Genomic DNA, 24,515 nt, shown 5'->3' with positions numbered 1-24,515 from the left:
AGTACATCAATAATGTGGGAGATATAGATGGTTGAAGAGATATGCCAGCATCCAGGGGGAAGGATACTAAATCTTTTGTCATTCGGGATATCTGGGAAACCTGAGGGTGGTTTACTGTGTAGCCGGTGCAGTGCTGTCCAGTTAAATCCACTGTAATACCGTCCCTGAGGTCCTTCGAGAGATCTACACTACATACTGCTGTTGAATGGTAGACGTAAACACACCAACGGCAGCTTTTCTCCCGTTTGGTGCGAGCATGGAGGCTGAAATGCAGTGTTCAAGATTATTGCCAGATATTGTTGGAGAGGTTCAGCATGGAACAACATGCCACCAGGCAGGCCATCTGTTATTGTGCTCAATCTCAGCACGCCTCACTACAAGCAAGGTGGTCTGAACATTATGAGAAGTGCCTGCATCACTTCCCCGTTGACGTTTCAAATGCACACAAAAAAACTGATCTTGCTGAACCAGGAATAATACACAACTGCAGTGCAATACTTCTGTACAAGTCCAAAGTACAGAAAGGCACATAATCCATTCCACAGTGCAGTCGTCATATAAATTGGCTCGCTTGCTCCATTTTCACTGGCAACATAATTCCCTGTAGGGTCAATTTCTGTTGGTCTTGGAGATTTTGTGCCTCACCCTAGTTTTTATGCTAATATATGCACAGCCACACATCAAAGAGCATAAAGTGTTTTTGATATTTATAAATATTGTGACGGAGTTACACTTACAAGAAACTGACTGTGATACATTGACTGAGCATTATATTGTTGTCCGGTAGTTTGTTGTTGTTGCTTGTAGGAGGAAAATGATTCCAGTTGAGGAAAGTCACAGAGAGGACAGAGGGCGGTTTAATTTACACAGACTTTAATATCTTTATTTACAGATTAATCATTTTGACATATTTATCTGTTGGCGTAGTTAAGATGATGCAATATTTTTCAAACTCATTTTCAACCATTTTTCCATCCAGACCTGGGACAGGTTGTATTACGGCCAAACATGTTTTTCTTTGTTGGTTTTCTTTCAGTTTAAAAACAAGAATCCAAATGTATTCCTGCAGGAGGCCAAACGCAAATAAACATTAAAAAAAAAAAAAAAAAATGTGGGGAAAGGGACAGGTGAAGTAAGCCATGTCAAGAACAGGTGTGGGGATTGGAGCTTTGGGTTCGTCAGACAGTGGAAGTGGGGAAACACGGCACGAGAATGAGGATGGCTACTATGTGAACACCTCGGTGACACTTAATGAGCTGCTTCCTGAACAGGGAACAAGCCTCTTCAACACTGTGTCTGTATAACTCCATGTTTGCTACTCGGTGCACTATATTTACTTTACCACAAATTTATTTGAATGTCCACATTTTACCTGAAAACAAATTGTAGTGCCCTGAAAAACTCTCAGTGATGCCACAAGAGAATGACTCAGAAGGGTCCCAAAACTTAAGTTTTAATAGTCAATTTAGAGTACCCTCAAAATGTTGATCGTGATTGAGACGACTGATCAAGTAATGTTGGACACCACGCAAAATAATTACAAAAGAGACCAATTCATTATTGTGTTTAGTCTAGGCTCAATCCCTGTTTAGAAAACCGGCAAAAAAAAAGTGTAAAAATCATAAATCGGGTCCAAAAGAGCCTCCTTGAAATGCTTTACTTGACTATAAAAAGGTTTTAACGAATGAACGTAAATGCACTGCATAGGCAAGGATAAGCCGCTGACAGCCGCTGACAGCCGCTTCTTGGACACAGCCAGAAAAGCTGGGAGAGTGGCGGGCGTGGGCGGGTCTTAAGTCTGACATTTACTTCAAAAAGGGGGGTGAAGATGTGGCTGAAGTTCTGATTGGAGCAATGAGTGGAATGTTGAATGAACTGAGAGAAACCAGAGATAAGAGCTCACAGAGCGACTGATTGGAGTGTGATACAGCGGAGGTGATGATCGGGGAGAGAGATGCCACACAGAGGGGATAAAGAGGTGGAGGGGGGGGGGGGGGGGGTACAACTGGGGAAAAGACGCCATGAGACACCAGGAATCCAGAAGAGAGAGGGTGTGTATGTGTGAGGGGAGAAGGAATCAAGAGGAAGATGAAGAAGGTGTCAAGATTCAGTTACTGAGCAGTAGCTCTGTCGCTGTCTCCACGTCCCAGGATTTCGACGACAACGCCACTATTACTGCATTCTGAGAAGAGAAACATTCAGAAACACAGTTTTATTCTTCAGCGGAGTTCGGCAGTGCAACGCACAGCAGGGGAACAGTTGAGAGATTACTTACTTTTTCAAAGCCCATGGCACAGAGTTTGTCTATTTTGCGCGTGTACTCCGGACTTGAGACGGGAGCGCCTGCATAGACATGAGACCAGAGCCTCGCCGTCTGTTTGAACATCTCTGGGTTCTGCTTGTACTGTGTGAGGAGAGAAAAAAAACAACAACAATAGGTTTGTTTGCAAGGGACTCATCAGCGGCTCACCACCAACTACTGACACATCGTGCTGTTCTACTTGGCTCAGATCCCCGAGCACATATGTGCATACGAGCAGAAGTGCACTTATGAATACTATTGTCTGTGTATGGCTCCCCAATACAATTATTTTCTGCAAGATTTTGAGGCTACTGAGACATTTAGAGGCAGAGGAACTAGTGGAGTGCTGCCCAGCAGTCTGTTCTCCGTGCACGAATCAAGTTCTGGACCCAACATACCTCATTTGAATGGGTCATTATTCAGTACAACAATCAGAATAACCAAATAGTGTTATTGTCAAATGTTCATGCAGTGTGAACATGTCATGTTAAGTGCAGCTTTTAGACAATTTAGGCTCCAACACCTTTCAAACCACCTGAACAGTCTCAAGTTTCTACTCCAGATTGGACTCAAAGCAAAAAAACATCTTATTCTAGACTAACTCTTATCTAACCTCATTTACATTTCTTCATGTGTGCTTCATTGGGATGTGGGTTGGTAAGCGATAGAGGACACAAGGATTAGTGGTAGTATGTAGGTGTAATAATGTGTTCAATAAAGTGGGATCATCTTCTCAATAAGGAAAGCAAGCGGAGGCAAACAGCTCACTGCCTGCACATGAAACCTTCACTTTACTAGCACTGCACTGAATATCACTTAACATGCAACAATTACCTGCTGTGCAGCCCAAACAGAAGCATAATTCATACACAGGTTAACCCGACATTAATATCGGAACAAACAAATCTACTCTACAGTTAACATCAGAATGGCAATCAAGACCATTTCCTCTAAACCTTTATTTTGGTAGCATCTGGTCATTTAATCATTTCACTTTTCCAGTGACGGTTAGTCAACATGAGAGGGTGTAAGTCGCGAAACACAATAGATTAACGAGCACCCCCATATATCACCTGAGCTACTTATCATATTTATGATCACAGTTAAGATTTTGAAATGTAGAACAACATGTAATACATCTATAGTACACAACTGTGTGCCATGTAGATGTTGAGATCGGCTAAACAGTCATTTGTCAAAAAAAATATAATTGTCCCCCTAATTTATTGAACTCAAGATACAAAGCACCACAAAAAATAAGCACTTGTTCCTTGAGATTAGCGTTTAATGTCCACCTAGTGTTCATTGGAACCTGTCGATAGTATTTCGATTTGTCCTGGCGACAGGGGCCGATGTGTGAGGTGCTTATCATGAGCGATGTGCTGGATTAGAAGCACAACTCTTTCCCAGTCAATCCTTCCTGTATGTCTTCACTTCCTATTGTCAATTTAAGGCAAGAATATAAAAGAGGTTCAAAACACCAGTCTGAGGCTGCAGCGTAAACTGCAACGGTTAATCTTGCGACTGTTTCACAAGGAATATTTTATCCATAAAAAACAAACAGAACCTGTAATTCACATCACAATGTCTTTGGGACCCCCAATACTATTCAATATACTTTAATGTAAGAACAAGAATATCAGCTAGTATAACTAGTTCATAGAAATGTATCAGCTAACTGTAATTTAAGCCTTCAGCATTCAAGCTATAACACAATAACCAAATTCCTAAAAGATATCAAGTGTCAGACGGAAGGGAGTACAATATTATACACACGTGTTGCTCTGGTTGAACAATTAGAAATACAAATATCCAAAAAGTAAAAACATAAATACACATGCAGACCCACCTGATTGGCTACCACTGCGTCTTGTGGATCATCTGGTTCTGCAGCTGCCAATAAGGCTTGTAGCGACAGGAGGACGGTCCTCAGCGTCATAGCTGCTGCCCTGAAACAACACACAGGAGACTGTTTAGTGCAACACCAAAACAAGGTCAACTATCCTCATTGACCTAAGTGTGAACACAAAGGTTTCTATTACTACATGGGACTGGCTGAGGAATATGATGATGGACATATAGTTTAAATACCTTTTACTGAAGTTACCACTATTTAACTTCAGGCTCACTCATCTATTTAACTTTGTCATATATAGGTTTTATGTTCCATCAATGCATCATAATAAGTATGTTTGGATCAGTGCATATTGGGGCTATTTGCATACTTTTGTGTTGTTATACAACTGTTGACAAATCGGTGGGCAGTAGAAACAGCAATGGCTTTGACAGGGGAGACACCGTCTTACACGACTAGAGAAGTATTTCACGACTGATGTGTAGAGGATGAATTATGTTAGGCATGCTGGCGCGCAGTCACTCACCACTGGTCTTTGAGGATGTCCAGACATATTGCGCCTGTGACTGAGCTGATGTTGGGATGCCAGATCTTCGTGATAAACCGCACCTGAGAGATTAAATGAAAAAAAACGAGACGAGGGAAATCATTTGCGTATTAGGACAGTTAATGGAAAATTTCTAAAAAAGGCCCTCGATGAAAGGTTAACTGGAAGAACAACAGTAATGAATCCCTACCTTTGGTGGATTGAATGGATACGTCTCTGGAATTTTAATTTCTAGCTGATATCTACCTCCTGGAAGAAATGAGAGGATCACAATTACTCAACAATCGTGACAATCATGAAATAAAAGTGCAACTGTTAAATGCAAATAGCTGTAGGTTATATTATAAATGATTAAAAGCCTCTTGGAATAGTTAGTTGGTGAGGCCTTCTGAAGGATGAAGTTGTCACATTACAGATGTGTGCAGCCATGCATACAGGTTATGATGAGCCCCTCACCTTCATACGGTGTGTCAGGTGGCCCCGCTATCTCCCCTTTAAGTTCTGTGAAGTTCTCATCCACCAGATCCACCTTTATCTGGTTTTTGCTCGTCTGAAAGAGTGAAAAGGGCAAAGATGCATTAAAACTTCAGCAGACTGCAAAGTGTTAAGCTAGCCTGCTGTCAAACTCAAACCTGCCTGTGCAGCAGAAGTTGACACCCCCCCCCCCCTCACCCGCAGCATTAGCCAAAGTTGACCTCAACTTGTTGCACGTACGGGTCTACATATATTAGGCCCTCTAACGATGAATCTATGCATATGCAGGGAGGCATATATGAGAGCAAACCTTCAGTAGTACACGCGGATCACACCAATCTATCCTCGCTAACACCGCTAGCTTGGTTACCACAGAAGGCATGCTAAGCTAGCCGGCTACGTTAGCTAACTCCAGCTCTTGATGCCTCCATAACCCGGCGAACACTTGCTCAAACCAGCACCGCCTTTAGACGCGACTACCCCGCGGTGGCATAACAATAGCTAGCGTTAGTAGCTGCTCGTGAAGGCGGATGCTCTGCCGTGTCTGACACCGTTAGCTACAGCTAGCTGCTCGGTGATTAAGAGAGCTGACAGCCCCAGCGACGCGTCACTCACATTCAGCCTCGTTAGTCAAAGAAATAAAGAAGGGAAGCTGTGACATTAACTGGCAAACGTGACAACCGACCTCTTCGCTTTTGAGCACCTCCTTGAATTCCCGTTTTATCCTCTGAACTGCGATGTTGGCCATGGTTCCCCCGTGTTCCCGTCCCGGTTGGGGCCTCGCCGCCGTCCGACCTGACTAACGCTAGCTAGCTCGTCCTGCCTACAGTAGCTCTGCACTTTTTTTTTTAGGGATACAACCTCAAAATTTAGCAACTGCAACGTTGTTCGCCGCGAGCGCCGTCAGTCCCGGTTACCAATCTGATGTTGTGATTTGTTAAAATAGCTGAACGTGCCTCTATCATCTGAAATGTGTCACAACACAATGGTTGGTCGTACTGACAACATTTTAATACCAAACTGCATGCAGTCTGGAGGAGAGCGGGTCATGTGGTCTGTATTGCCATCCTGGGCACCTTCTCCCATTGGTTGATCTGTTGATGAGTAATTCATCATTATTGTTGTTATTATTGTTTTAACGTTAGAGCTTTAAAACCATATGATGTTCATAGGGGGTGGTATATATTGAAAAAGAAAAAGAAAAGGTTAGTGTGCCATTTAGAAAACCTTTTAATGCAAAATAAAAGTGATCTCAGAACAGGTAAACAGGGTTTCATACAAAGACAGATTACATGTAATTATCACTGTGTAATCATTTAACATACAACTACTTTTTAGTCAAAAATACTCCAATGACTCTGTTCTGATTCGCAGTTTTCAAGTCTAAAGTATGTATCACATGAAGAGTCAGTTGCTTTCCATTACTGCAGAAAGCACCTCTTTTCTTCATCTGATGATCCCAGTTAAACCTGTGTGTCTGTTCCACATTATACAATTCATACAAATCATTACATGCGTTTGAAGACAGCCCCCGGGAGTCATGTCATCGTCTGAAATACGTTATCTCAGAGGTCCACGGTCACAAACACTGACGGACTCATACTAACACATGAGCATACACTGTACGTTTTGGTATTTTCTCAATTTTTTAACAAAACACAGATCCTTGTTTCACATTGTTTTACACTGCGACGCTAGGGGGCGTCACTGTCTCGTGCAGGTTCACACATTTGGCGTCAAGCATCATGTCTGGTGTTTGAATAAAGTGGATACCACTTGTGAAAATATATATTTTGGTGTGCAATCCACAATTATATCTGAGCTAAACTTATATGTATTTAAGTCACATTTTAGTCTGATCTACACAATATAATCGTCACGGACTGTTCCAATGCTAGAATCATGGCACTGACATATTTCTCCATGATGGAGGTCATAGGGAAGGTAAGCAATTAGGTAAAGCTATTATCCTCCCTTATCGTAAACTATAGACCTCACATAATTGTAAGAACACATGTGAGCCAGACAATCTTTGGCATTCAGTAAATCTGTTGATCTCATGGTCATTTAATTAACAAAATAGCTTTTCCATTTTTTACCTTCCATCTAAATAACCCATTATTACAATAAAATAGATGGAGACACATTTTTTTACAGTAATTGTTGGTAAACTGATCACACATTTGTTATAAGCACAGATACATACATCATTGGACCAGACACAATAGATCATTGCTCTTCACTGTCAATGAGCCACACACAGTTTGCCTGCTATAGATTACAGATTCAATGTCTCTTAGCACTTAACAGGTGGACACGAGCATACAGGGACTCCTTCCCTTCTTCTCCGCCTGTTCGCCCCCCTCCCTCTTACTCTTGTTTGGTTTCTCCTGGTGATGACGACAAAGATGACAAGTGCTGCCAGCATTAAGGCTGTTATTAGGAGGCAACCTGCGAAGAACAACATCGCTTTGTTCTTGAACATCCACGCACATACAGAGCAAGGCGCACTAAACCTGCATGTCTGCGTGGTGTTATCCTCAGGGAAACCTCCACGAGTTATGATTTCTCTGTAGACAGCAATGGAGGCTTTGGCTTTGGATTGATGGTGGGTTGAGGTGAAGAGGCCAAACTGGGGGGCATGTCGATCTTGCAGTTTCCACACGTAGAAGCCCTGCAGGTTGACTCCATCTAATTGGCGAGCTATAGAGAAAAATACAATAAAGGAGAAACGTAAGATAAGAATCATTCATCCACTCTCCAACTCCTCCTCCTCCCTAAGAAAAATGAATAGCCAAGATATACTTTATTCTACTAATAATAAAACAACTAAATGTTTAAAATACATGCCAAATGGTTAACACGTTAGAAGACAACGCGTGCAATACAGGTCAGCTAATAAATAGCAAAGTGTGAACACAACACTGATCAACACTGTTGCTGTACTCTCCCCTCCTCTCTTTTTATGATCTTCCTGGTTTCTCATTAAATCCAGGTTTTTATAATAGGAAGCAATATGGTCATAAAACCTGCATTGCCTGTGGGTCTGCGCCTCTGTCTCAACATCATGACTACTGAAAAATGTATGAAGAGGGCCATTACTGATAGAGTTGTAGGATCTGAAATGCATGTCACCTTTTAAGGCCTCCTGCAGATAACTCCTGAGAAAGTGTTGCCTGAGTTTGTCCTCCACAGGAGCCTGATCATCAACCCCACTGGCTGCGACAATGATAGGCAGAGCCCTTCCATATCTCTGGCTCACCCAGTTCAGGATCTTCCGCAGGCCCTTGGGTACAAGAGCCTGCCCCAGGCTTGAGGAGGGCCAGGTGGGATCAGAAAGGATCACACAGCCGTGATCAGGAGGTTGTTTCTGCTGAAAATTGCCCTGTGTGTGGAGATATGGAGAGACCAAACGGGTGGTAAAATGGTTCAGAGCGATAAAACTCAATGTCCCTCTGAGCTCCTCCCTCTCAGTCTCAGTAAAGCCAGGAAGAGGGGATCCAGGGAGGCCAATTACTCGAGCGCTCTCCTCCAGGTATGCCTTCATTTCTTCTGGATAGTCCACCTTGTTATGCTTCTCCTCATATCTAGTCCCAAGCAACGGGTCTAAGAACCGACCAAGCTCAAACAAAAGGAACCTCTGTGCTGCTGCCGTATGTGAGTCAAGGAAGGGGTTTGCAGGTTTGGCCCAGTCGGCATGTAATGCAAGTGATACCAGTGCTCTCTGTTGACCCGAGTGTTCCTTCTCGTACAGCCTAAAGGCTTTAGCGTGAGCCAGAAGAAGGTTATGAGCTGCCCGATGCTTCTCTTTCCAAGTGGAATAAACATCTATCAGTCTGTTTGGCTCATTGACGGTGATCCAGTATGGAACCCAGGACCCCAGCTGCTGGTAGCACAGTGCTGCATATTCCTGAAAGGCCTCCACGGTGCTGTAGTTGAGCCAACCACCAGATGCTTGCAGTGGCCCAGGCAAACCTAGATGTGGAGCTCTGTGTGTGGGGTAGTAGAGAATAACGACAGCCTCCAGGTTCAGCTTCTTGAGCTCGTACAGAACACAGCGGTAGTACCTTTTAAATGTGAAACAAGATTACAGAGTTAGCAGTTAATGTGCATAGACAAAAAGAGAGACAGAGTCATATATCATCTTTAAATTTATTGAAATGGGCTAAAATCTATGGTGTGAATTTTGAATCAAAATTGTGCTGTAATTTGGGGAAAACCGTCCATGTTTGTGTATTTCTACCTCAGAGCTTCAGTGTTCACATTAGAGAGGTCTCCCTGTGGTAAAATCAGAGACCAGTTTAGAGCAAAGCGGTAGTGAGATGCCCCAGTGGACGCGAACAGACGAAGATGACCACGAATAGCCAAGTAGTCGGTGCACTGGGCTCGTCTGGTTTGCATCTTCACCCCTGGGACTGGACGCAGCGAACCGTCTCCTGTCAGGTTCCAGCTGTACACATGGTTGTCAGTAAACTGTGGTGAGAACGGGTAGAAGTGGACCTACAGCAACAAGAAAAGACATAGAATAATATCAGGGTAAATACAGACATTCATTTAGCTTTTTTTTGCTGTATATTCTTAGTTTATCTCTCTTCTTACCTGTAAAGTGGAGTCGGCAATACCCCAGTGAAATTCGCAGGGGAAACGGCCTTTGATCACTCTGGAAGTTTCGTCACTGCGGAAACCATTGTCAGTGACAACACGCCTGTAGTACTGAGCACTGGTCTTGGGGGTCCTGGTTCGGTTTGGTTGGCTGAAATCGATATAGAAAAGGCCTCGCCTAACAGTGAAGCCATAATTCCACTCAAATCCATCCACCAAAGACCAGGCAGAATAGCCAAACACCTGCACCCCATCAAACTTGATGGCTGTGAAAGAAAACACAGCATTAACAGAAAGTGGAAGAATACAAATTTGCTGACTTAATTGCAATGTCTATTTTTTTCTTCTTCTCTTACCTTGCAGGACCTGGTTGATAAACCTCTTCATCAGGTAAATGGCCACTGTGTCCTCCTTTCCCACACTGGCTTCAGAAAACCAGCCTCCCTCGGTCACAAGCACCTTCGGGTCCCCATACTCCAGCTTTATCCAGCCCAGTACGCGCCTCAGGTCTGGGGTCAGAGTCTGCCCATACTGGACCAGGCCCCGGCCCAGGCGGAGGTTGTTGGGCCCGAAGGACAGAGCAAAAAAGTCAGCTGTTGTCCGCACCCAGAGCTTCTCCTCGGGGGAGAATGTGGGCAAGAGGGCCCCGTGCTTCATTTTTAAAGAGACTGGGTAGTCTCCATCACCAAAGATGGGGTTGGCAAACCAGCCAAGGGCAGCTTCTATTGACTGCTGGCAAAGCTCAACATTAGCAGCTGTGGCTTGGCCTCTTTGAGGCTCAACCCAGTGGGACCCCAAAACAATGGATACTTTACCCTTCTGAGCTGGACGGAAGTGGGTGTTGTAGGTGTGCCATGCTTTGGCGTGTGCCTGGAAATCACAGAAGACACATTATTATGATGCGCTGTGCAGCAGTCTACAACATAATTACATTACAATAGACCTTTTTCATGGAAGACATTTTATGTGCTATATAGTAGGAGAAATACATTTGTAAATAATAGAATGCATGATGGATAAATGACATTTAGCTTCAGTTTGCTGGCTCACTGTCACTTGAACAGAACGGAGTCATCATTAATATTCTTAGTGTCCGTATTAGTGTGCTTTTTCTGCTTTGATAACTCCAAATGTATGCTGTGAAAAATATCTATCATGCTTTTTAAAAAGCACACAGAGAGAGTTAAAAGACGTAATAGATTGTATTGATTTAATATAAGTACTGTAAATGCAGAAGTAGATAAGAAAATCACTTGTCTGCCTTGATTTGGGCTTATTTTTCACATTTCATTCAAAGTTGTTTATAGTTTCTTGAGATATCGTGTAACAGATGAATAAGCACTAAACAAATAGCATTAAAGAAATAACTTCCTGAGTGGAAGTTAATCATGAAAACAATCTTTTAGACACCAGAGAATCACTATTTGCTCAGACTATCTGCGTGGTGTTAGCTGCACATACTATCTGTGCTAGACTACACAAACGTGAGTGATTATTAATAAGGCATATCTCCATTACTTCCTGTCACACACTGTTACGCTCCAGCAGAGAAGTGCTGATGTGGTGGACCTTGACCGTAATGTCTCTTTAAGTGTTCTGTTTACTGATCACAAACCTGTCACAATGAAATATGATCAACTGGTCATATAGGAGATCAAATAAAAAGTGAGAATCAAGGCTTTGCACTGGACTGCACCAGCTGTATGTTTCAAAGTCATAAATCCAACGATATTGTCTTAATTGATTTCATTCTATTGCAACAAAATATCTGAGCACTGGTGCAGTCTGTGCTTGCGTCACTTTCTGTTGTCTTGTGAATGCAAACATTCATTGACCATCATAAACTGATATAACTGCAGCAGAGGTTCAAAGTTTAAAGACAGTCAATATGATTAGAGAAATTCTTCATGTGCTGCCGTCTACGACCAAGGCAGAAAAAGCACAACATGAGTACAGACTATATTAATCTAGACCCGTTTCACTTACCCTGATCAGGTTGTGGGCCACAATGAGAAAGCCTGCGGAACCCCCTGTTTCTCCAGGAGCGTGCACGCCTGTCCCATAGCCCTGCACAGCCACCAGGTATGGATTATGCATTGTGAGCCAGTACCTAACACGGCTCCCAAACGTGTTGAAACAAAAGGCTGCATACTCCTCAAACAGTCCCACCAGTGTGTCATTTTTCCAGCCTCCATAGCGCTCCTGCAGGACTTGTGGCAGGTCCCAGTGATGGAGGGTGACAATGGGCTCAATTCTCTTTTCCAGGAGCCTCTCTATGAGACGGCTGTAATGCTCCACAGCAGCTGTATTGGGCCGACCTTTTGCATTCCCATCAGGAAAGAGTCTGGGCCAGGAGAGAGAGAGATAGTATGATCTTACACCTAGATACTCCAGTGCCTCCACATCTTTGTCCCAGCGAGTGTAGCTGTCACTAGCCACATCGGCAGTCTCGGTTGCCAATTTATTACTGACAGTGGAGTGGGTGAAATGGTCCCAGATGGATGGGCCTTTCCCCTCCTGATCCCAGGCTCCCTCTGTCTGGAAGGCAGACGTCCCTGAACCCCAAAGGAATCCCGAAGGGAAGGTATCATGAAGGAAAGACTGGTCTTTGGTGATGGGGTCCGGCTTGGGCTGCTGCCAAATCCTCCTGCCGTCTCCAAGAGAGCAGGCCGCCTTGTTCCAACCACATGCCAACAACAGGAGGGAGAGTAAGAGGTACTGTAGAGTGGGAGCAGAAGAGTAGTTCAGCATACTGAAGGAGTCTACCTTGTTTCAGAAGTCCACTGGAAGGCAGGAGCTGGTGTCAGTCAGAGCAATTGCTCTGTTCAATATCGTAAATCTTCTTGAGAAAAGAAAAAGACCCATTATGGTGGAGGAGGGAGGCGAGTGATCACACCCGGGAGAAGGTCTGAAGCTTCAAGGTGCTGCACGATTCATCTGACAACCTGGTCAGACTTCCCTATCTCTCCCTCGGTGTACTTGTGCTCCCACTCAGCCCCTCCCTACCACACAATGTCCACACAAAGGTTGACTCATATCCTCACACCGTACTTTGAGAAGCTTCCGGTGAATTATTTTTACCTGTAATTCTAGAAACGCTTCTTCAATTATATCACCAAAGAAAAAAAAGAAAAAACTATTTAAAAGAGAGGGCCAACACTTAAAGAGGATATTACTGAGCTATTCCCGAGGACACAGCTCTAAACATGCTGTTGATTGCTGTAAAAAAGGTTCCTGTGTCAATAATTAGCTTGTACTCTGATCTTAGCGCCATGACTAAGAAGTAGTTCACATTGCGGTCCTCGTTTTCAACACTTGCAGATGGTGCTGAAACATAACAAGTTTTACATTTGAGTTAAATGGATTTCATTTTCCAATATCAATTCACACGTTGAACACTTACTGGGGAAAGTTATTGAAAACGACAATGCAACCCAGTGTAGCCTGAAACTGAAAAAAACAAGCTGTTTTTTTGTTGTCCTATGGCCAGAAGCTGCTTCACAGATTTGATCAGAACCCTGCCAGGTGAGAACGGTGACACCAGCTCATATCTTCTTATTCAATTTGGCTCCTCTTGCTATATGAGTAAGAGTCACTGACCAAAATAAACAGCATTGCTGCTTGACTAAAAACATTGCTGGGAAGTGTGTGTTTGTGTGACTGTCCATCTGTCTGTCTGTACACACACTTGCCCTTAATAAAGCCTCACAATCACAATAAAAGAAAAAAGGCCCTTCCTCATCATTCTTCATTAAAGACAGTGTCAAGAGCTGTCTAGAGTAAACAGTGCAGTTGCCCAGGATACCCTTTGCTTCAAGGCATTAGCGGGATAAGTTAATTGAGTTGAAATGATCATTTACCACTCAGACTGACCTCAGTGTGGTCGCTATGATACTGAAGAAAAGACGCCTGATAACACTGAGGGGCTTTTCCAAACGCCCTTACACAGTAGGACATATAACATAAATACATTTGACATAGTAAAGAGAATTGTCAATTGTAAAGCCCCTCAACACTAGGTTTGATTCTAAACCAAGGCAGAAGTAAAATAACTTTTATACACAGTCCACCAAATACCAGCATGTAAAGAACAATGTGTTATACAACTCAGAATAGCTGAGTCGATTTAAATAGCACTATAAATACAGTAGTTCCCTATAGTAAAAAGCTCTTTGCAGTAAATAAGGGAAAAGAGGATGTACGAGAGAAAGACGTGATTGGTTTGACAGATGCTTTCATTTCCATTTCCTCTTACTGCCGTTATTAACTGTAACATCAGCACAGGTTGTGTTAAAAAAACGAGCTAGAGCAACAGAAGAAGTTAGCTGCTGATTATTGTCTTTTGATCGGAATGCTTTTGATTGTTAGTGAAACTTTTTGCACATTTTTGTCACCATTAACAAAAAAAAGTCCATCTGACCTCGGTGAGTACGCTCCTTTTTCTGTCTATGTACTATGAATGGTAGGATTCTGTTGCAATTTTATTTTACAACCATGCTGTTTAGATTGAGATGCCACTGTGGCCAAAATAGTAGAATAATTAGTCAACACACACACACACACACACACACAATGAAGAGTCTGAAAAAGCTTAAAGAAAACTTTAGAAACAGGATGATTGAATCTATCCACTAAACTAATGCATTTGCTCAATTCAGTATTCAAAATCTGACAATGAATTAAAAGACATTGCTGTTCTGTATTAAAAAATGTTTTGGGACATGGGGATGCAGAAGTAATCCTAAACTTATGACTGATCAAAAGATCAACCAAAAGACTCACTGACCAAGCAGAGGACACTGCAAGTCAAATAAGAAAAAGAAATACAACGAACAATCAAACTACATCCTACCCTCATGAAGGTTTACCATTCGGTATTGTTGAAACGGTTTTATAGAGGTTTACACCGACTATTTTGTCCATTATTATTCGTTTCTGTTATTTTGTCCACCCCTGAGGGTAGGCTAAATAACAGGCACTCCTCCGTGTGTCATGTAATACATTTCACCACAAACTACATAAGGTTAAAACACACTTCTCTAAAACAGATTCAATAAAAACTGAGCCTTCCTAAGATTTATTGCAGGACTGTTTTATTAGACTGCAGCAGTTTTAGCCAGGTGTACCTAATAAACTTGCAACTGAGTATGCATGAGACGTTTATTTTCTTACTTCTATCCAGACTAACAATGAGGCCGATGATCTCTGCCCTCTGGGCGGCAGCCATGTTGATGGGACTCCAGCGGAGTGCTTCATCCCCTGGCAGCATCGTAGACCGCTCATCCAAAAACCTCTCCTCTGTCCCAAGAGACCTGCCGCAGACGACTGAGCTTTTAGACCTGTCACGCAACCACATACAGCAACTTCACCGGGGAGACTTCAAAAACACACCCCTCCTGAGGTTCCTCAACGTTTCCTGGAATAGTTTGGAGGACATCGATCCAGAGACGTTCCTCGACACGCCACTTCTGGAGGATCTAGACCTGTCACACAACAGACTGAGGAACCTGTCGGGTCAGCGGTACCTGCTCCACACAGAGAACCTTCTGGTACTGAATTTAGTCTGCAACAACTTTCTCACAATGACACTTGGCAGTGAGTTCAGATCCCTGGTAAAACTGGAGAGATTAGCTCTTGGAGCACAAAACATCAGTAACAGGGATTTCCTGAATATTGCTGAAGTGAAACTGCGTACCCTTACCCTTTCCCTGGAGAATGAACAGGGTTATACAGCAGACAGCCTGCAGGATGTCCATGCTCAGAGGCTTCAGATAGCCTTCACTAGTTATCAGATATTGAACCTTTATCTGGTTTCTGATGCACTGTCACTCTTTGTTGCCGTGGAGTTAATGGATTTGAATGGTGGCTACAAAGACCTGAGTAAGCACCTGAGCGAGAGAGTAGGAATCCTCACAACTCATTTTTATCTCACCAACATATCAATCAACTGGAGGGAATTGACTAGCTTTGTAGGTGCGGTCCAGCGTTCATCAGTCACTCATCTGACGGCCTCTGATGTGGCCCTGCACAATTTGCCTTTTAGCGACGATGAAGCGAGCGAGATGTCTAAAATGAAGTCCTTCACAGCCAGAAGGGCAGTGGTAAAGTCTTTCTTCTTTTCACAAGAAACTGTTTACAACTTTTTCATCAACATGCCGGTGGAGAGTTTAGCACTCGTTGAGACTTCAATCATACACATGACATGCCCAAAGTTTCACAGTCCCATCCTCCAGCTGGACTTCTCCAATTGTGCCCTATCTGACTCCATCTTCTCCAGAGTGGAAGGTCAAGCAACTCTTGAATGTGAGACTCTGGATAGTGTGAGGAAATTGATTCTGGCAGGCAACAATTTCAAGAGCCTTCAGATCCTGAGCCAACGGGTGCAATTCATGAAGTCACTGCAGCATCTGGACCTCAGCATCAACTCCCTGGTTTATGATGGTCTCGGAGAATGTGTCTGGCCACTAAACATCACCAATATGACTCTGTCGTCTAATGGTTTGACAGCTTCCGTTTTTAAATGTCTACCAAGAGGAACAGAGTCACTAGACCTCCAGAACAACCAGGTTTCTGTGATACCATCGTCCATCTTGGAACTGGAAAATCTTTCATCTCTGAATCTAAATGCTAACAGGCTGCGGGACCTCCCAGTATGTAACGGCTTCCCCCTGTTGAATGAGCTTCTGCTCAAGTCAAATTCCCTCCATGCACCAACTATGAACAAGCTGGACAGCTGCCCCAAACTGAAAACCCTGGACGTCAGTTTCAACCCCTTCACCTGCACCTGTGCTCTGAGGAGTTTCATAAGTCTTGGCATCAAGTCTGAAAAGAAGAAAAGCCACACAGGAATTGAATTGTTGAACTGGCCAATGGGCTATTACTGCACCTACCCAGAGGCCTTTAAAGACTTCACCTTGAAAGACATCTCCATCCCAGAGGTCTCCTGTAACATCGGCCTCCTAGCTACCACCATCTTGTGCCCAGCAGTGTTAGTGATTATCGCGGTTGTGATCCTGTGCCATCGTTTGGATGCCCCCTGGTATATGAGCATGATCTGGCAGTGGACCAGAGCCAAACATCGCGCCAGAATGCGTCACGTTCGACCTGAAGATCTGGTGGGTGTCGAGTTTCATGCTTTTGTGTCCTACAGCCAGCATGACGCAGACTGGGTGCAGAATTCCCTCCTCCCAAACCTTGAAGACGCCACAGGAGGGCTCCGAATCTGTCACCATGAGAAAAACTTTGTGCCGGGAAAGACGATCGTTGAGAACATCATCGCCTGTGTGGAGAAGAGCCGACGCTCCGTGTTTGTGCTCTCTGCTCACTTCGTCAAGAGCGAGTGGTGCCATTATGAGCTGTACTTTGCCAGCCACCAACGCCTCGCTTGGGGCACGGACAGCGTTGTGCTGGTACTGCTCGAGCCTCTGCCTCAGTACCTGATCCCGTCCAAGTACTACCAGCTGAAGTCCATGATGGGCCGGCACACATACTTGGAGTGGCCCCAGGACAGGGCCAAGCACAGGCTGTTCTGGGCTAACCTCAGGGCTGCACTACAGGCAGACCTGCCAAATGCACCAGTGGCAGAACTGGCAGAGGAGTGAGTTTGGAAGGAAGACTTACAGAGGAAGAGAAAGTGTGAGGAGGATGTGTGAATTATACTGAAGTGAAAGTTTGAAAGAGGGAACACAGTAGGAGTAAAAATGTGGGTGCTCTGGAGAGAAAAAGAAGTGTGAACATTTTCCAGTATTCTTTCTAAAACACATAAGCATACTTTCTTGAGCTATAGTGTCGAATTTCTAATTGTGTACTATGAGATGAAGATGAACTGACTTCTTGTAAGCTTGTAAAATACAAATCATTTGGCAATTCTTTCAACCATTTAGAGGACATTTAATGGAAACATTTATATAAACTAACATTTTAAGTTTGTAACAAAAACAATAAACTTTACCGAAGAATATCAAAAATGCGCTCAATTCTTTTGTCATAACTGACTCCACAAATGTCACAATATGATTGAACCACTTCAAATGTGGTTGTGCACACGAGAAGAAAACTACACACGTACCATGTTAATTTCATGAGCACTGTATATTCAGAAAACCAGTATTCTCACCAACTCTCTGAAAAGAGAGATCCGCTTTTAAGGCAATGAGATGTATTATTTTAAGAGTTCATAGATGGATGATGAAGACAAGAGAGTTACAAATGTGTCATGTGTCCTAAAGTCAGTCCAGCTGCATTAAAACGGTGCCTGGAATATCAACTATGAAAAGGCTCAAAAGTCACAGGCCAGGTGTCAAGGAAGAGACTGGATGATCATGATCTTCTCGTTGATGCAGAAACGGTAAAGCACACTGTACAGGTTCTCTCCACAACGCGACACCTGCCTCTCCATGGCCAGACGGAAATCTTCCTTCACTCCCTTGGTGATCCCACGAGTCACGGTGTGGTGTCTGAAAAAAAAAACATAGGATAAAAACTACAATGAACACAAACACACATATAGTCAGAGATGTATTATTATGACATGATTTGAGACTGAGATCTATGCGGTAAAGACAAAAATCACAGAAACAGCACGTTGTTGTTTTTTTCTTACATAAATCAACCATTCAAGATTACACAACAAAAGTCTCATCATCATAAATAAAAAACACATAAAACATGTCCACAAATGAAATGAGCTCAAGTGTTATGAAAAGGCAAAAACTAAATTGACTGCACAACAAGACCAACATCATCCTCAAATTACAACAACAACAACAACAGTGATGAGCACAGAAAGACGAGCAATGGCTCAAATAAAGAAACGCCAACAGGAAATCAAACTAATTCTGGATGTAAAATGACAGGCCCAAATCAAAACTGGAGGGATGACAAGCCTTGAAGTTGGGAATGAAGGGAGGGTGACTGGTGTGGGGGGGGGGGGGGGGGGGGCGGGGGGAGGAGGGGCCTGGGGTACCTGTCCATCGTCTGCACCCCTTGTAGCAGAAGGGTATTTAACTCCACCCCCAGGGCGGGACTAGGGTTCCTGAAGGACAGCAACATTCAACAACTCTGTCAGTGAGGGTGCATTTAAGTGTCTTAACTTCTACAGCAATCAATGAAGGAGTTCGATAGAAGCTTTGTTTTAACCGTAAACTCCTTCTCTTTCTAACGTCGCTCCGTCAACAGCATTTTCAGTTCAAAGTACATTTCTACCCACAGGGCCGTGTCTACTTAAGATCGTCAATCAACATCACTGTTCTCTTTAAAAACAGCAACAGAACGGGAGTGTGCAGAGTCACAATGCAACTAAAACGTTTGTGAATGGGACGCGCTTACTTGATCAGCATTCCCTGATTGGGCAGGAACTCCAGTTGAATCCTTCCGCCTTCTGGAGTACGCAGGTATGCAAACTCCTCCAACATGTCAATGTCTGGCAAAAGTAATGAGCTCAGGGAAACTAACATCCAAGATAGGAGACCACACACACACAAGGTAACCACAAAGTCATTTGTCTCTATACATTTTGTCAGGCTTGTGCGAGTTACAAATAAAAAAAAGGGATACTGGTGACATAGTTGAAGAAATTCTCATACTGAAGACCGCCTTGCTGACAGATCTTCTCCACTGCCTTTAAAAACAGCATCTCGCCCTGTGGCCAGTCGTGCTGCAGTAGCACCACCACGTGACCGAGGGACAGGTCGTCACGACTGTCTGTGAAGACACGGAGCTGATCGCACGAAATGAGAAAAAGAGAAAGTGGGTTATACGAGGGTTTATTACCTTAATAGTCTTGAAAAAATGGATCGACACAAATAGTGACAAACTATGCATTTCCACAGGCTTAACTATAGTTTAAGTACCTTGAAGCAGGCTAACATCAGCTGGAAACAGAACGGTAACACAGCTTTGCTGGTGCAGGGAAGCAATCTCAGGTCATTACCTAGATATGACAAAAATACACAACAGTTATACATTTCTCAATCACACAATACATTTATAAGATTTCTGTATCGAGGGACAACAGTAGTTTCAACAAAGAGAGATGTTTCCCGTTAATATGTACATTTTATCAAAGGTAACCTGTGGTTTTCTTGTATTGATATTGAGTTACTGGTCATAATCTGTCAACATTTTTGGGACATATTTGCCAAAGATATGAAACCATTTTGTGCTAAAAAAGATGTATATTAGATGTCAATTTCTACATAAAACGTTAAAAGCTGTTCACAGGTGGGAATCAGGAAGCAGGAAGTGTTCACCTTTCCTTATTTTGGTCTTGATTCTGCTCTGATCCTCTGGAGTCTTAGTTGGTTCCAGGCTCGGGGACATCAGACCCCCGACAACATCAAGCAGCTTCTCACAGGCCATCTGATTAACAGTACAACACGTGCATCACATGGCTGAACAGGGCAAGGCTATTACACCAAATGTTGTAAAAAAATTCAATAAAATATATTGTCTGCAGGTATTTTGTCACTTGTACTCTAAATCCTGTTGTCTGTGTGTTATGGATATTTTTTACTGGGCCAAAACCTGTTATTAAAATTGTTGGAATAGAAAATTCAGATATGCATGTCAAATTATGCTCAATTATAAAGCTTTGCATGTGATAAATGTAGACGCTTTGGAGCAAAATAAACACACATCAGTTAGTCAGAATGGTTGAATTGATAAGTTTAAATATACTCTCTGAAATGTGAGCTCTGCTGCAGTTGTGTGCTTCTAAAATCAAATCAACTTTGACGCCACCTGCAGGCTCGATGGGGTTATCGATTCATTCTTGGAGCATGGCCCACAGAGCAGTATGTTTTGTATAATAAGATGTTAGAAGCAAAACAACCTCCTCCTTACATTACAGTGCAATAGAGACATCAGTATAAAACAAGATTAGAAGAACAGATATCTACAGTAGTGGCATTACATAACAGACACTGTACATCCATTTGAATCGTAAAAAAATAGTACAACATAATATATTTGTTCCAGGCGTGTATTCACAATATGGAAAAATGACCACATGATGGACAAATGCAAACACAACATGAGTGTGTGTGTGTGTGTGTGTGTGTGTGTGTGTGTGTGTGTGTGTGTGTGTGTGTGTGTGTGTGTGTGTGTGTGTGTGTGTGTGTGTGTGTGTGTGTGTGTGTGTGTGTGTGTGTGTGTGTGTACCCTGTACTCTCCCAGTGCGTAGTGGCAGGACGCCTGCTGTATGAGGGCCCTGTGGTGCTCCAGACTGGCCTGACCTGAGGGGCTCTGCTGTCCAGGCTGAGGCTGCTGCACTGCAGCCATCTGGTGCAGGCTAGAGAGGGCCTTACGGTACTGTCCCTGGAGACACACACACACAAAAACAACTAATGAGGCACATGGGAAGAGATTCATTTTAACGTTTATAAATACCTCACAGTTAGGAAAACTATATATTGCCATTAATTCCGTTAAATTTACTTCAGTTCAATCCACTTGTTGTCAATAGTTGATCCATAACCTCCATTTGTCCCATTCATTAAATATTGTATAAATTAATATATATGTATTGCTACATCTTGTCTGTGCTGGTCCTCCAATTACTACATTTCCTCCTAGATCAATAAAGTTAAAATAAATCCAGTACAAAGTGATTAAATACTTTACCAAAAATAGAAACGGCAATAAAAAGGGCAGCAGGTGTCTTGTCACAAAAAAAATCATAAATCATCAGAAGTGTTGCTTGCCTGGTATATGATCGTGTCGGTGAGGAATATTCTGAACCACAGCCAGCTGTCCGTCTTCCAAGAGGCACAGATCTTCTTGAACTCTGTTAAAATGTTACAAAAACAAAATCAAGAAGTTTTTTCCTTAATTCCTGAGAATTAAAGACAGTAGTTATAGAGAAAGCCTTTATAAGCCATAAAATTACATCTGCAGCTGTTGTGGTTTTTCAATCTATGATATAGTGTCGGAGTGACTGGACCCTGTCTGAGTAGGAAAACTAGAGCACGTATGAACAGAAGAGGTGTTTACCGGTTTCCAGGCCATCATGGGAGTGAAGAAGGTCCCAGCTTTCCCTTGCTGTGCGGAAGCTCTCCAGAGTCTCTGACCAGCTGGGCATCTCAGTCTTGTTCACCAAAATGTGTCGACCGCGTCCTTTTCCCAACCCTTCCTCATCATCTGAGCTCTACAATGACACGGATACAACGGAAACACACCACAGTCACCTTCTGAAGAACACATAAAGCACAACTTAGCACAGTTTTGTCTGGCAAGAAACATCAAAATTATTTCTGATCTGTACTAACCATTGTCTTCTCTCTCCCATCTGCCAGTTTGCGTTTCTTATGTGCATGTTTCACTGCTGCCCTTTCCGCGTCCACGTCATTATACACCGAGCTCAAATCCTCCACGAGGATCCACGGCCCGGAGCTCAACGCATTCACACCTGCCAGACATAAACCCATCATTTGATCTTTTTACCTTTTAATGAAAAGAACTAGAGTTAAACGAACAAGCAAAGACGGAGGCTAACCCTGGAACAGTGCAGGCTGCACAGCTGAGACGTAGAGGAAGGCGCTGCGGAAGAGGACGAGCGCAGCACAGATGACCACTTGACTGCAGCAGCGGGACCGCGTGTCTCCTTCCAGACCAGGCAGGTAGCGACACAGCTCCTTCACTCTCTGCAGCATGTCCACATAACTCCTAGAGCATAAGGCACACACAAAAAAAAGAAACACCCCTTTTAAAACATTTATACTCCCATTGAAATGGCCAATGCTACTCATATATAAATGAGCAACGTTAGATCTGAATGACATGCAGACGGATGGACTACCTCTGTCCCATGTCTCCCTGCCACTCGCAGCGCGCTCCAACCACAGCGAGGATATCCATCAGCCTCTCCCAAGGTTCTGCAACCACTGACGATTTTTCCGACAGACCGTCAATCACGTAGCGCTGGGAGCCACGGGACACAGTGGGCGACTTCAGAGAGCCACCTTCTTGAGAGCCTGAAACAAAGAACAAAAGGAGCAGAAGGAAATGTCAGACAGGAACAATATAGAGATAGACACCACTATAGGACAGGAAACCTTGCGGTTTAAAGCATCACACTGAGTTAGCACTAAGAGCGACATGAACACAGCGCTGCTTTACCCTGTGTCTGTACATCAGGAGAGGGACCACGGGTAACATAGCCGATGTAGAATTCAGCTGCTTTCAGCATGTACTTCTGCATCAGGCTGGCCGGCAAGCGCATGTCCATGTTGTTTATGACCAACGGGAGGACATCACACACTGTAATCATAAGGAATAATTAGTCTCAAAGTCATTGCATATGAAAAGCAAGCTTTAATGCGAGCGTTTCACTCACCAAACAGTTTTCTGAAGCAGTTGACAGGCGTCTCCACATTCTCTGATGCCTCCGCCTCCAACAGTTTTTCTCCTAGATTGACCTAAACATACAGCAGAAAGTTAGCAGGGACTGTCTATTGTTCCATGTAGTCGAGGTTTCAAATGTCCACACACAAGGGCTATGATATTATTACTTACTCCGTGTTGAACCACAGACTCGGGAAAGCGCTTCAGAAGAAGGAGCAGCATCTCTGCCTTCTCCAAAGTGTTGAAACATTGCTCTGTGGCTTTCAGTAGCATCTCACACTGCACACGGCCAGGCAGTGTCTCAAAAAGCCCTGGGGGAGACAAACACACATAAAGATAGACACTCTTTAAGATTTCAAAACCAACACTTCATTGTCACACTCCTGAGAGTGAGTTAAGCTCCTCTCACCTCGTAGAAACTGTGCATGTTTGTCCTGAGAATCACTGCGGAGTGCAGCTGTGATGACACTGATCTCTCGCCAAACAATGGGCTGATCTGGAAAGTTAATGAACCTAAAGAATGGACAAACAGTTAGCATCCGTTAGGTCAGAGTCAGTAACACTTGTACCACAGATTAGATCGTACACTGTAACTCACATGTCGTACAGCAGTCTCCCTGCAGAAGCTGTCCTCTCTGCATTGCGTTCAATGATGTACATTTCATACTGTGAAAAGATGTCAACAATGCACTCATAACAGAGGATCCACACACTTCAAACACGTGATGATGCTTGACTGACTGATAATAAATGCATGTGCTATTATGCTATTATCAGCTGATACAAATGCATAATGTTACCTGTATGTTGAAATCTGCGGGGTAAAGGGTTCTGGCCGTTATGAGCCAGGCTTTGGCCGCACAGGGGTCATCAGAGACCAGCTCCCGGGCTGTCTTCACCAAAAACTCGCAATCTTTTTGCGCTGACATTTCTCATGAATCTCGCTTTCGGCGGCGAAGGCGACAAAACTGAACCCACGTGCAGTTCAGAAAACAGTTCAACGCATATAGTTGTTTCACGAGGACATGTGCTGTGACAGTTAACGCTAGCCAACGTTAGCGTTAAGCTAAAGAGAGCTGTTCTGTGCAAAATGTAAGAATACAGCTAACAACAAATAGCTGACATCACCTGACATCTCTGGTGCAACTGTTCAACAGACCATGCCCTGTTATTCAATTAGCTCGTATATATTTACAAAATAGTGAACTTAACAAAAAACAACAACGAGAAATAAAACGTTTTGAAATCACCAGTCAAGGCTAAACCTCTATTTACCGACACCCGTCTTTAACGTGACGATAATGACGTCACATCACAGTCGTAAAAATGTCGCTACATCCTGCTTTACGACGCACACAAACAACACGGAAAAAACGTCCGTTTTTGCGATTTAT

The 24,515-nt window shown here is 43.4% G+C and overlaps 4 protein-coding genes across 4 annotated transcripts; 1 reads left to right on the top strand and 3 right to left on the bottom strand.

Moving 5' to 3' along the window:
- Window positions 1–856: 856 nt before the first annotated feature.
- On the bottom strand, window positions 857–6,187 carry ube2ka (ubiquitin-conjugating enzyme E2Ka). Its single transcript, XM_079167741.1, has 7 exons — window positions 5,864–6,187; window positions 5,161–5,254; window positions 4,895–4,953; window positions 4,684–4,766; window positions 4,152–4,251; window positions 2,276–2,404; window positions 857–2,182 (listed from the first exon to the last, which is right to left on the bottom strand). Exons 1-7 carry the CDS (start codon window positions 5,924–5,926, stop codon window positions 2,108–2,110), a joined length of 603 nt encoding a protein of 200 aa, XP_079023867.1. The 5' UTR covers window positions 5,927–6,187; the 3' UTR covers window positions 857–2,107.
- Window positions 6,188–6,396: 209 nt separating this feature from the next.
- On the bottom strand, window positions 6,397–12,708 carry klb (klotho beta). The gene is made up of 6 exons (XM_079167956.1): window positions 11,767–12,708; window positions 10,137–10,650; window positions 9,778–10,046; window positions 9,422–9,678; window positions 8,314–9,245; window positions 6,397–7,881 (listed from the first exon to the last, which is right to left on the bottom strand). Exons 1-6 carry the CDS (start codon window positions 12,529–12,531, stop codon window positions 7,475–7,477), a joined length of 3,144 nt encoding a protein of 1,047 aa, XP_079024082.1. The 5' UTR covers window positions 12,532–12,708; the 3' UTR covers window positions 6,397–7,474.
- Window positions 12,709–14,100: 1,392 nt separating this feature from the next.
- On the top strand, window positions 14,101–18,055 carry tlr1 (toll-like receptor 1). Its single transcript, XM_079167957.1, has 2 exons — window positions 14,101–14,204; window positions 14,963–18,055. The coding sequence occupies exon 2, from the start codon at window positions 14,970–14,972 to the stop codon at window positions 17,379–17,381; it is 2,412 nt and encodes an 803-aa protein (XP_079024083.1). The 5' UTR covers window positions 14,101–14,204; window positions 14,963–14,969; the 3' UTR covers window positions 17,382–18,055.
- ints10 (integrator complex subunit 10) lies at window positions 17,591–24,410 on the bottom strand. The gene is made up of 17 exons (XM_079167958.1): window positions 23,922–24,410; window positions 23,720–23,787; window positions 23,531–23,634; window positions 23,293–23,432; window positions 23,114–23,195; window positions 22,897–23,037; window positions 22,577–22,751; window positions 22,274–22,443; window positions 22,047–22,186; window positions 21,772–21,925; window positions 21,483–21,565; window positions 20,941–21,096; window positions 20,031–20,139; window positions 19,632–19,711; window positions 19,336–19,498; window positions 19,108–19,201; window positions 17,591–18,236 (listed from the first exon to the last, which is right to left on the bottom strand). Exons 1-17 carry the CDS (start codon window positions 24,048–24,050, stop codon window positions 18,080–18,082), a joined length of 2,145 nt encoding a protein of 714 aa, XP_079024084.1. The 5' UTR covers window positions 24,051–24,410; the 3' UTR covers window positions 17,591–18,079.
- Window positions 24,411–24,515: the final 105 nt, after the last annotated feature.

This window comes from Pholis gunnellus (assembly GCF_910591455.1).
Source record: "Pholis gunnellus genome assembly, chromosome: 10".
Taxonomy (NCBI): Eukaryota; Metazoa; Chordata; class Actinopteri; order Perciformes; family Pholidae; genus Pholis; species Pholis gunnellus.
The sequence above is the reverse complement of the archived record's forward strand: the minus strand, read 5'-3'. Positions and strand labels throughout refer to the sequence as shown.

What these genes read in the sequence shown, in the direction of transcription:
- ube2ka (XM_079167741.1), bottom strand. Translation starts at nt 5,926, where the DNA reads ATGGCCAACATCGCAGTTCAGAGGATAAAACGGGAATTCAAGGAGGTG. An exon ending in ATCCATTCAATCCACCAAAG is followed by an intron (nt 4,767 to 4,894) that starts GTAGGGATTCAT and finishes TTAATCTCTCAG; the next exon opens with GTGCGGTTTATCACGAAGAT. An exon ending in GACATCCTCAAAGACCAGTG is followed by an intron (nt 4,252 to 4,683) that starts GTGAGTGACTGC and finishes GTGTTGTTTCAG; the next exon opens with GGCAGCAGCTATGACGCTGA.
- klb (XM_079167956.1), bottom strand. Translation starts at nt 12,531, where the DNA reads ATGCTGAACTACTCTTCTGCTCCCACTCTACAGTACCTCTTACTCTCC. An exon ending in TATCAACCAGGTCCTGCAAG is followed by an intron (nt 10,047 to 10,136) that starts GTAAGAGAAGAA and finishes TTTCTTTCACAG; the next exon opens with CCATCAAGTTTGATGGGGTG. An exon ending in GTGAACACTGAAGCTCTGAG is followed by an intron (nt 9,246 to 9,421) that starts GTAGAAATACAC and finishes CACATTTAAAAG; the next exon opens with GTACTACCGCTGTGTTCTGT.
- tlr1 (XM_079167957.1), top strand. Translation starts at nt 14,970, where the DNA reads ATGAGGCCGATGATCTCTGCCCTCTGGGCGGCAGCCATGTTGATGGGA.
- ints10 (XM_079167958.1), bottom strand. Translation starts at nt 24,050, where the DNA reads ATGTCAGCGCAAAAAGATTGCGAGTTTTTGGTGAAGACAGCCCGGGAG. An exon ending in GGGAGACTGCTGTACGACAT is followed by an intron (nt 23,635 to 23,719) that starts GTGAGTTACAGT and finishes TCCATTCTTTAG; the next exon opens with GTTCATTAACTTTCCAGATC. An exon ending in ATGGGAGAGAGAAGACAATG is followed by an intron (nt 21,926 to 22,046) that starts GTTAGTACAGAT and finishes GTGTCATTGTAG; the next exon opens with AGCTCAGATGATGAGGAAGG.